Below are 12,865 nucleotides of genomic sequence, written 5' to 3' on the forward strand. Positions count from 1 at the left end.
GGTGATGCTGATGGATGACTTGGGTCTGACTGAGGTGAGAGATCAGTGAGTCTTTGTCTCAGTATCTTGTGTATCTGCCTCTGGGCTACCCTCTCTTAAATAGTGCTGAATTTAATTTTCATTATTAAAGACAGAATTTCCCTTCATTTTCCACTTTATGCTACTTTCCTTTTTAATCATAAAACAACCCCAATTTTTAAAATATCGTGGACTGCACCAAATTTATCTTTAAAGAGAGTTTGTGAATTAAGCTCTTTGAGATGAGGCATCCTATTTTATTTATTTTTTCCTGTTCCATTTCAATAAAGTAATTTACTAATGACTACTAATTTTATTCCTGAAGTATTTCTCACTTGAGTCCTCTTCTCACTACCTCCACCATCATTCAAGGTTTATTATCTGTGTTTAGGTTTTTCTTACCTCTTGTCTTCCTTTGGTTTCAGTGATATTCCTTTGTTGGACCTCATTCCATGGCCTTATCTTTATTTGTTCTACAATTATTCAGACCAGAAATCATATTTTGTTGAACTTAGCCCTTTCATTCCTATAGTTCTCACACTGTGACCTAGTCTTCTGCACAAATTCTTGTCTCACATCATCTATTACATCTTAGCCTTCCTTCAGTTATGCTTGATTTCACTATACTATCTGCTAGTTAGCCATGAGTATAACCTCTGTGGTCTCTCTTCCCTTATCTCATTCTTTCCAAATTTGAGACATTATTCAGGTTAGATCTCTCATGTTCTTGAAAAGTTATACTAATCTATTCTACTATGAGTTTCCCAAAAAATCTCTTAAATTTTCCAAAAATGATATTTTATTTGGTCTCTAATTAAACATTAAAACAATTTTAACATGTTTCTCTTTATGTTTTCAGTTCCATATTATTTCCCTTTTTCTCCCATCCCCCCTTTGCCCCTCTCTGATATAATAAGCTGTCTGATCTTAGTTGTACATGAGAAATCATATAAACCATTTTGATATTAGTCATTTTGTAAAGAAAAACAAAAAATAATGAAAGTATGCTTGAGCAAGTATTAAGACAATATCAGTTTTTTCTCTGGTGGAAGATAGTATGGTGAAATTGACTTGGATTATTGCATTATTGAGTAACCCTAAATTATCCAACATTCTTCATTGTATAATATTCCTGTATTCAATGTCCTTCTGGTTCAGCTCACTTCACTTTGCTTCAGTCTAAGTAAGACTTTCCAGGTATTTCCAAAATTATCCTGATCAGCATTTCTTAAAGCACAATAACATTCAATCACAACCCTATACCACAATTTGTTGAACCATTTCTCAATTGATGGGCAGACCCTGAGTTTCCAATTCTTAACTGCCACAAAAATAGATGCTGTGAATACTCCTATACAAGACTTTCCCCATTTTATTTGATCTTATTATGATATAGATCTAACAGTAATATTTCTGCATCAAAGGATATACATGGTTTTATAGTTCTTTGTGTATAGTTCCAAATTATTCTCCACAATGGTTGGATCAGTATAAAACTCCACCTACTGTACATTATACACTTCTAAAATTACAGAAGAAAATGTCCCTCCCTAATGACACTCCTCAAGATTCATTGTGTTCAATTATTAGATTATAAAATACTTAATGACCTTCAAGTCATCAATTACCATTGGGGTCAAATGACCTTCTTCATATCCAGTGAAGTATTGGAAGAGTAATGAGATGCTATAGATCAAGCACAGCAGAATTTTACTTTACTAGTCCTTAAAGTAGTCACTCTTCAACCCTTCACCATCATCCTCTAGGCTCTTGCCCAATAATTGGTAAAAATTAAACCATTCTCATACTTTGAATTATCTTGTAATCTGCCTAATCTAGTGATTAAATAGCATTACCACAGGGAAGGGAAGTCATCTTCCAAAAGGTATATCCTAAGAAAATTTTGTGCCACAGGGAGCCATTCACATTCGCTTTGTCTTTTATACAGCATTCTCGTGCATGAGAAGAGATATGTGTGCTCCTGGGGACAGCTGGCTTTCAGGATAAGCTTGTGTTGATTCAAATGCATGGACTCATAGAAGACACCACACAGTTAACTTCAACAGTACACTCATCTAGAAGATAAGTGTTTTCAGACAAAGCCAAAAAAATGGTCATTGTCCTTACAGAAAAATCAAAGCATAAAAATTAACTAGTTAAAATATATATGCATTATTGTATAGTGCCTCTAATTTCATAAAGACAATATTTCTGAATTGCAAAATTACAATGACATTTAAATGAGTTTGTTTAATTTAATCTAATACATCAAAGTATACCTTAGTTTGAGGATTCAAAAAATCAACAGGAATTATTTCTAAAGTTCCTTCTAGCTCAGTATTCCCTGATTTTGAGATTTATGCTTAAGAATGAGAAAAAGGTATATTGTAAAGTCAGATTGATGAGTCTTTTCAGGTAGTAAATTATGATCTCGGTTCTTAATCTCATCATGAGGTAGAGTAAACTCATCCCTTTGACACTTATTCTACCATGAGACACTCAGGGTTCTATTGAGGTTGTGGGATGTCCACTCAAATAGCCTAACGGCATTTCCCTAGTTAGTGATAGTGCAGCTGTCTGTGTAAATTATCTGCATCCTACAGATTCACAGAATCCCCTCAGCCAATAATCCATTCACCAGATATAGCTCTTTTACTTGCCAGGAATTACTTTGATCATAAGCCAATAGTTCTGACTTTACTGGTACCCTGAAATGCTGAGCTCACTGCACTGGAATTACCTCAGCTCAATTTCCTTCATTGACTAGAGAGGAAACTATGGTTCTCTACTTCTGTTTGTTCAATGCTTGACATGAATTCACTTTCCTTTTGTTTTTTTCACATCCTTTTACCCTTGAGGAATTTTTGACTTAGAGAAAACAGAATTCTGATGCTTTAAATACCCCCAAAGAGAAATTCCACATCCTTTTATGTTTGCTACCTGAATTCATTTGAAAAAATTCTAGAAGGGACAAAAATTGTTCTAATTTTGTTAATGATACCAGTGTCATCTCTGGTTCATTGAGGAATCATTTATTATTCTTTTCTCCTTTACCCCCTACATGTAGTTCATTCCCTAGCTCTTTGTAGGTCTCTGCAATGTGCCTGCACAGAGTTTGTGTCACCTTCCACAACAACCATCCTATTCAGGTTCTGATCTCTTCTTGCTAATGCTTTTTTCTTAAACCTAATTCATCCTCTTTCCAGTCTCTCCTCCTGAAAATGGAGAGAATAATCTTACATTGCTCTAATATAGACACTATTACTCGAATTCTCCCATTGGCTCCCCATTGCCAAACATGGGGAGAAAAGAATACTGAAATTGGAGAAATTAGGAGCTCCATGTAAATCATATCTTTTACACTTGCTAATTGTGAAACTTATCTCTCCCTGTCACATAGTGGAGGACTCTATTAAATAATTTATATAAAGTGTATCACAAACCAGGATATTCTGGAGTCTGCTCATATCAATTCATTTTCATAAAATTTCATCATGGGTATGAATGCTTCAGATATAGGAAAACATTACAGATCATGACTTGCTTTTTAAAAAATTGCTTTGTTGCTTGTCCAGATTTAAGAAAGGAAAGAGAAATCGTGGTCAATCCATATTAAATGTATGCTGTGTTTTTGGTGAACTGGTTGTTGAAATTTACCAGTTTAACAGTTTGTTATGTCATTATGACTGCTATTATATAAGCTATTTCATGAAAGTCACTTCATCTAGGATGTTAGATTTGGACCTTAATGGTTTAAATCCAATTCCTCTTGGGACAGTTATTAGTTATAACCAGTAAATTGCTAAGACTCACAAAACTTCTATTCTTCCCCTTTTAAAATAGACATAATACTAATGATCTCATGAAATAAATAATTATTATACAATTTTAATAATATTTTAGTGCTTTCAATTTTTCAAAATTTGTTATATAAATGTTAAATTATAGATTAAAAAAGAGTTTTTTGAAAAAGCAATGCTTTATATTTTCCAATTGATGCAATGTTTAGGACTATATGGTTTTTCTATACAATTAAAAGAGCTATTAAAACCTGAAAAGTAGAATTGTTGTCAAGATATGAAAGATTAGACAAGGACTTGTCAGAGCTCTCCCACTCTTCAGACAACTTTAAATAGAGTTACAAAATAAATTCCCCATTAGCAGAATCCACAATAGCATGGAGAAAACAATCTCTCATCTCAGAAGGAGGGAATGTCAACTTAGAAGGAGGGAAAAAGTTTTGTGTCATCAGTGTGAGAGAGGAGAACCGGGTCTCTCTAGCACAAGCTGCTCTAGGCTTGGCCCTGAAGCCACACATCCATAGTAGGCTTCTGGGTGATTGAATCAGTGGCTGCAGTGGCAATTTCCACATCTCAGATCACAGATTATGAGGTTGGATGGCTGTTCACAAGGAGACTTCAGGGATTATTAGGGATGGCACTGGGTGAAGGACTCAAATAATTCTCCAATTATATTTCCTGTATTTATTTTTGTAGCTCATTAGTTCCTTCCTAGGAAATATTTCACATTTTCTTCTATTTTCTCATTATCTTGATATTGTTTCATTATTTCTTGATGTCTCAGGAATCATTAACTTCCACTTGCCCAATTCTAATTTTTAATGAAAGGTTTTCTTCATTTAGTTCTTGGACCTCCCTTATGATTTGGCCAATACTACTTGAGATGTTCTTTTTAGTGAACTTTGGGCTTCTTTTACCATTTAGCATATGTCATTTTTCAAGTGTTATTTTCTTCCATTTTTTTTGCTTCCTTTCCCAAATTTTCAACTCCTCTTTTAAACATTTCTTTTGTATTAATATCATTTACTTTCACATTTTTTTCTCTACTTCTCTTGCTTGATTTTCAATTGAAGCTCTTTCAAGGCCTAAAATAACATTTTCTTTCTTTTGAACCTTTGGATGCAACAGTTTTGTTCTTATCTGATGTTTGATCTTCTCTATCATCTTAGTAGCTTTCTATGATCAGGTTCCATTCTTGTTGTTTACTCTTAATCTCAGCTTATATCTTGACTTTTAACTTTATATGTTACAGATGAACCATGATGGAAGAGACATTATCTCCAGCTTTAGGTTTTGGTAAAGCCCTTTTCAGAGCTATTTTTGGTAGTCTTTGATGTGACTGATCTTCTAAGATGGTATGATCTAAGGAGAAATTTTTTTCCTCCTTTCCTGTTCTGTCTTCTGGTCTGAGGGTGACGACAAGTATTTCTTTCTGCACTGGAATTATGAGGAGGGTTTCTGCTCTGCTGTGACAATAAACTCTGTTTTGCTAATGCTTTTCCCCTCCTAGGACTGCAACCTTAGATTAGAGTATGAGCAAAACTGCAGTGTCCTAGCTCAGGGATAGCAAAGAGAGCCCTGTAATCTCCTTATGGCATCCTCAAGAATCTGTGGGCTGAGAACCTGGGAACCTGCCTTGGCTGCTAATGCAATGGTTCCCAAGGACTGCTCCTGGTCAGTTGGCATTGCTGATGAGGACTGCACTGGACTGTGGCCTACTCTCACTCTAGTCAGACAGATTTTTTCCTGCTAAATTTATATTCTTGGCAGTCTCTGGGCTGAGGGTTCTGGAAACCCACAATGTTGCCACTGACCCAGTGGGCTGGCTTCCTGTCCCAGGATGGCAGGGGCTGTTCAGTGCTGACCTGGTCAGTTCTGCCTGGTTCCTCTCTCACCTTGGGGCAACAGACCTTTCTCAGCCAATCTTCCATGTTCCTTTAGGCAGGAAAATAGTTGCACTCCATCTTTTAGTGTCATCTGCCATGCTATAATTTGTTTAGTGTCATAATTTAAAGGTATTTGGAGGAGTTTAAGGGAGAGCTTGGGACAATCCCTGCCTTTCCTCTATCATCTTGGCTTCACTCCCAGTTTTAAAGCAGTTATGAAGATAAATGATATCCCCAAAGAAAATCTAATGGAGTCAAAGTGGAGATTGATGGCTACTTTTCAAATAGTATTTCATTTTTTTCCCACAATTACATATCAATAAAATGTAGCATTCATTTGTAAATGATTTTGTGTTCCAGATTTTTCTCCCTCATTCTGTTCTATCTTTACTCCTGAAATTGGTAGGCAAATGGATCCAGTATATACATGTGCTATCATCTGAAAACTACCTGTTCATATACTTTGATCACTCAGCACTTGAAGAATGTCTTGTAGTCTTATAAATTTGACTCAGTTTTCTATATAATAATGGAGACATGAAACCTTTTTCATTTTCTATTAGGATTATTTCCCAGTTTTCTCCTTTCCTTCAATTCTTGGTTGCATTGATTTTGCTTGTGCAAAATCTTTTTATTTAATATAATCAAAATTATCTATTTTACATTTTGTCTTGATTTCTACTTCTTCTTTGGGCATGAATTCTTCCCCTCCCCATAGATCTGACAAGTAGACTTTTCCTTGCTCATCTAATTTACTTATGGTGTCACCCTTTATGACCAATTCATACATATATTTTGACATCATTTTGGCCCATAGTTTGAGGTATTGGATTAAATCTACTTCAATTCCTATTCTTTTCCAGTTTCCCTAGAAGATTTTGTCTGAGTTCTTATCAAAAAAGCTGCAAACCTTTTTAGTATAGGTGAAGTGATATAGCTGGAAACAGTCTAGATGATTCCAATCTTGTTGGCAATATCTATAGCATCACAATTTGGACTAAATAGGACATAGGCCTGCTTTATTCAATCAGACCAGATCAGTGTGTTGATCTTAGCTGTGTTGATGTCTTCTTTACTGCCTGCTTGATCTTATGCTTGTGACTTTGACATATACAATGAAGACTAGGGTATTGTTGTCTCAGTCTTCTTCATAGCAGATTTAGTGGTAAAGGGAAACTTAATAATGTTGTAGGTATCAAGCTTGTTTCTTCAAAGCCTTAGTGAGTACAGAAACTAGGGTATATTTGAATCTTCTTTTTGTAGTTATGGACACTCTTAAACACCATATTCTTGACCATCAATGACTTAGATTTTTCTTCTATCTTGGAGGGTGGGGGAGCAACTGCTTCCCTTTTCATCTTTAGTGTTGTGTTGGGGGAAAGAGGAAGCATACTTAAAATTTTTTTCCTTTATTTTTCTTAAGGATTTTTTGTTCTCCATTTTCTTTCAAAAAAGACCAATAAGCAAATATGCTTTGTATAACTACAAATGTATAATATACTTGAAATTATTTGCCTTCTCAATGAGATTGTATGAAAAAAGGAAAGGAGAATATTAGGATATCATAAATTTGAAAAAAATGTCTAATATTGTTTTTACATTTAATTGGAAAAAATAAACTATTCAATTAAAGAAATTAAAGATAATTTTATATATAATGAAGAAACACTATAAACCAATTCTGTAATTCAAAAGTAAAGACAACCTATCCCCCTTAACACAATTAACAATTAACATTTTTGACATGCTAGCAAGAACAACAAGAAGTGAGCAAAATATTTAAAGATCTAAAGAGAGGCAAAGAGCTGACAAAACTGCCTTTGAGACATTGTTTTTTCCCCAGGCCTAATTCTGGAACTTAAATTTTTCTTTGTAAATACTTGCACATTGAAAATTCTTCTTACTATAAAAAAGCATAAAGTATATTTTGAAACCTGGAAGACCTGAGGTGGACCACTAAACTTTTCCTCACTCTTGTATTTGGCTACATAGGGTAGTTCAATGGTGCAGTGGATAAAGCACTGTCTTTGGAGTAAGAGGGTACGAGTTTGAATCCAGCCTCAGAAACCTGAGACATAGCAGTTATGTGACCTAGGGCATGTTACTTAACCCATGTCACCTCATCTCCAGTCATCCTGATTCATATCTGGCCACTGAATCCAGAATTTCTGGAGGAGATAGTAGACCTGAAGATTTAGCCTATTAGCCCCTAACTCAAATCCAATTCATGGGCTTCTCATGGCATCAATCCCTGATGTCATGGTCTTTTAGAAGGAAGGACAAACATCAGTGTCTTACATATTGACTTCAAAAACTACACATTATTTTATCTCTTTTAATTTTTTATTTATTTCCTTAAATATTTGACATTTGACATTTTAATTGAGCTATGTGCTTTATAACTCTGATATAACTTATATGAGTCTATAGTTACTTGACTTATAAATGAGGATAAAGCAGGTGGTTTCACAGATCAAGCAACATAAGAAATGCAAAGTACTTAAGAAACATAGGAATGATATAAATGTGAACAATTTTTTAATTGCAAAAATGTGAATTTTGTCTTATGTCATTCAAAAGAAATATGTCTCTATTAAATTCTACAGTGTGCTATATAATTTGAGGATACAAAGACAAATTGGTTGTTTAGTGGCTTCAGTCATGTTCAACACTTCTTTGAGCTCTTTGGAATATTTTAACTAGTAGTATTCTTGCTAGATCAAAAGATTATGCTCTTCTCTGTCCTGCAACTATGATATGGAACATGGTCATAGGAACTGAAGATGTGCAGTGGCAGCCAGTGCTAGCAAAGGGGTCCAATACCAATTTTCTCTCTCTCTTTTTTTTTTTTAAGAAAATGAACACTTTTATTTACAAGTTAATGGAAACCATTCAACTTGTATCTGAACTCAAATGGTTCAGTGAGAGATTTACAATGTTGCCCTGAGTAAGGCTCTGAACTTGAACCATCAAGATCTGTTCCCTTACATTGGAGCTCCTCTGCAGGGTCTCATTTTCTATCTGCACAGTCTTAACTGCTTCTATTAGTTCTCACTTCCTGCCACTTTAAGTAGACATTGCTTAGTTAAAATTTTTTTTTCAGGGTCCTTCTAAGAGTCCCCTGATCACATTCAAGTTGAGAGCTCCTGCAGCCGCTGTCACCACCACCATTGTTGATGTGACTCCCACTTTGGACTGATCTGTGCCCTCTTAAGTTGCCTTGGCCTTGGGTACTGTCTTATTTCTATATTTGGTTGGTTGTGCTGGTTTAGAATTCTATCTGTAGTAATTGTTTAAAGTTGTTTGGGGCAAATATTGGTAGTAACACTGCTCCCTTTACTTTGTCATTTTGGTTTTGCTTTACAAAAAGCATTTATTATTCCATTATCTTATGTTGAACACTGTGCAAAGAGCAGAGTTGGTTATTTACATAGCAAAGACAGTCCCTGCTCTCATTAAACTTGTGTTCTTTTTTTAAAAAACGTTAACATTTCCTATTGTATCTTTCTTACCATTTTTCTAGAGAGTCAACACTTATAAGAAAAAAGGCCAGCAAAATTAACCAATATATTGAAATAGAGTGACATTCTGTGCAAAGTACTCCATCAATGGCACCCCAGCACTGCAAATCTCAGGACAAATAAGTCTTCTCATATCTATTCCCTGAGACTAAATTTGGTTATTTTGATTTTGTAGCATTTTCATGGTCTAGTTGAATGTGGTGTTTATTCTTTTCTTGACATTGTCAGTTATTAGAAGCATACTGTTTTTAACTATTCCTTTAACTTCACATTAATCCATTTCATGCATCTTTCCAAGCTTCTCTGTATTTATCATATTTTTTCCCATTGAAACCATAAACCTCCCTAAGAATCATTCTTCATCTATAAAATGATGTGTCTGAGCATGGTTGTTCCACACCTATAATCAAAGCTGCTAGTATTTAAGGATTTTAATCTAACACTTTTATTGATGTGAACAACCACAAGAAGGGACAGAAATGGTGCCAGGGAGAGAAAAAATTTTGTCTGATTAAGAGCCAGTGAAGATACCATGTGCAAAAAAATCAAATGTAATGTCTTGAGAGTAAAAGAAATTATTAATTTCTGTTATTGTCTTTGATAGTCTTTGCAGAAAACTATTTGCAGGGCTTCTTCTATTTGAAGAATGAAACCCCAGATGAAAGTGTGGGGAATAAATATGATAAAGCAATTTCTCAGCTAAATGTTGTGGAAATTTTAGTTCCTTGAGTGCCATCATTATGATTTCTTTCCTGTAATTATCATTTCTAAGCTCCACTGTTTTGTCTGTGTCATTTTGCCTATGGACAAATGTATTATGGAACAGGATACACATCTCCATTAGACTGCAACCCATCTGAGGCCAAAGTGAGAACATGTTTTAGCATCTATATAAATCCACCAAGTAACACAGCCCCTTGAACATTGATAATTTAGTTTCTTGAATTGCATTCTTGCAATGAATCTTCCATTAACTCTTGGATAATTAAATTAACATTTTCACATGAGTCTTATTAATGAAATGATTTTATTAATAAAATAAGTGTTCTTTAAATAAATGTATTTCATATGACAAAACAATTCACAACAGACAATATAAGTACTTGAAAAGTATCTCTTCTATGAAGAATAAATATAAATATGAGCATAAAAATAAATAGTATAAATAAATGGATAGAAATATAAATAGAAGTCCCTAAATTATAAACTATTCAGCTTTTGATCACGGATGATGGTTCCCTAGATTCAAATTTAATTTCAATAGAAGAATGCCAGTTTATATTGTACTAAAATCATTTAGTGAGTGAAGATGATTTTTAGTTGGTATAGAAATAATTCTTTCTAATATTTGCTTAATTTTAGTGAGCAGTCAATAATCTGAAGAACTGAAAATCTTTTTTTTTCTTCTTCAGTCTCTGAATTTTCTGGTTAGTTGAATCATGAACAAAAAGACCCTCCTAATCTCTACTCGCACACTCTCCCAGGAACAGTGGCTATAGTCTTTTCCTTGCAGGTACTGACTTATAGCTTGGAAGTAGCTCCTCAAGGCCAACCTGAGGTTCTCATTCTCCAAGAAAGGCTCTTCCCACCCCCCCTCTTGCCCAAAGCACTTTTCCAGCTGCTGCAGCTGCTGATCCAGTCCAATGAACAGTTGTATGAGCTGGGTCTGATTCCAAGCAGCAGGAGTAGTTTTCTGACTGAAGATGGTGAAGATCTGCTGGAGCATCTCATGAACAATGACTGTGACATCCCTCCTCTGGAGATGGCTCCCTTCCATGGCTTCCTTTGGGAAGTTAAATCTGGTCCACTCCTTCCAACATGTCACCAGGGGAAAAGTGCTCATTTGATTCAGAAGTGAAAAGTCTTCCTGTAGTCCTTGAGTCAGATCACAATCAAGAGAGCAGAGAGAGCTGGAGCAGAGCAGCACCAGGGCAACTGGTAACAAAATCCAGGAGGTCATGGTGAAGCTAATTGATGGTTTGTGTCTGGCTGGCCAGGGAGATCAGTGAGTCTATGCCTCAATGTCTTGGGATTCTGGCCTCTGGGCTCCTCTCTTTTTAAATAGTGCTGAATATAATTTTCAATTCTTAAATGGAATTTCCTTTTTCTTTAAGCTACTTTCCTTTTTCATATTAAAACAACCCCCATCTTTAAAAGATTTGTGGAACTGCAACTAAATTTACCCTTAAAGAGAGTTTACAGAATAAATTATTTGAGATGAGGCATCTTATTTTTTTCTAATTCCCTTGTAAGGCACATGTAGACATTTACTAAATGCTATTGATTTTATCCTTGAAATATTTCTTAGTCCATTCCCTCCCATTCCCTCCAATGTCATCATCTGTGTTTAGGTTTTTTTAAATTCCTTTCTTCAAGTCACTCCATGGCCTCCTCTTTACCTGTTCTACAATTAGTCAAACCAGAAATCATATTTTCATAAATCCATTAGCCCTTTCATTCACCCTCTGTCCTAGTCCTTCTGATAAATGGTTGTCTCACATCATACACTACATCTAAACCTTCCTCTAGGCATACTTGATTTCACTGCTATCTTCTACTTAGGCATACGTATAACTTCTGTGGTCTGCCTTGCCTTATCTCATTCTTACCAAATATGAGAGCTTATTCAGGTTAACTTTGTTGAAAAATTATGCCAATCTTTCCCCCTGTGGCTTTCCTGAACAAAGTTGTAACTTTTTAAAAATAGTATTTTCTTTGTCCATTAATTATATGTTTAACTAATTTAACATTTGTTTTTCTTTAAGTTTTCAGTTCCACATTCTTTCCTTTTTTCCTCTCATACTGCACCTGCTCCTCTCCAGATACTTTAATCAATCTGATAGAGTTATAAATGAGAAATCATGTAAACCATTTTTTAACTTAGTCATTTTGTAAAAGGAAATCAAAATAGAACAAAAGAAAGAAACTAAAAATGTTATACATGAGTATGTATTCAGACAATATCTGTTCTTTTTCTGGAGGAAGATAGCATGTTGAAGTTGTCTTGGAACACTCTATTATTGAGAATTGCTAAATTGTCCACAATTCTTCATTGTATAATATTGCTGATATAGTGTACAAGGTTCTCCTGGTTCTGCACCATTCATTTTCCTCAGGTTATGGAAGTTTTTCCAGTTTTTCTGAAATTATCCTGATCATTCTTTCTTATACCACACTATTTTAGCCTTCACCAAATGAGCTTCTATGAATATTTCTGTGCATGTAAGTCTTTGCCTCTTTTTAATGATTCTTTGTTATATAGATCTAGAACACTATTGCTGCAACAAATGATATACACGGTTTTATAGCTCTTGAGGTATGGTTTCAAACTGTCCTCCAGAATGATTGGATCAGTTTTCAACTCCACCAAATGTATATTATGCACTTCTAACATTTCATAAGAAAATACTCCTCCCTGGCCATATTTCCCTAGTTGTATTATCTACATTTATTAGAATATAATAACCTAAATAGTGCTCAAATCATCACTTCCCAGTGAGGACAAGTTACCTTCTGCAGACTCATTGAACTATTCCAAGAGGAATTAGGTGCTAGATATAGATCAAAATAATAAAGTAATCTGGCAAGTTAAAATCCTTATCAAGGAATCTCCTAGATTACTAATCTTTAAAGCGGTCAC

General features: G+C 34.8%; 1 protein-coding gene across 1 annotated transcript; it reads right to left on the bottom strand.

Annotated features, from left to right (window-relative positions):
- Positions 1–10,633: 10,633 nt before the first annotated feature.
- Positions 10,634–11,185, bottom strand: LOC141499975 (interferon alpha-16-like). Its single transcript, XM_074202804.1, has one exon. It carries the CDS (start codon positions 11,183–11,185, stop codon positions 10,634–10,636), a length of 552 nt encoding a protein of 183 aa, XP_074058905.1.
- Positions 11,186–12,865: the final 1,680 nt, after the last annotated feature.

The sequence above is a fragment of the Macrotis lagotis genome, chromosome X, assembly GCF_037893015.1.
Source record: "Macrotis lagotis isolate mMagLag1 chromosome X, bilby.v1.9.chrom.fasta, whole genome shotgun sequence".
Taxonomy (NCBI): Eukaryota; Metazoa; Chordata; class Mammalia; order Peramelemorphia; family Peramelidae; genus Macrotis; species Macrotis lagotis.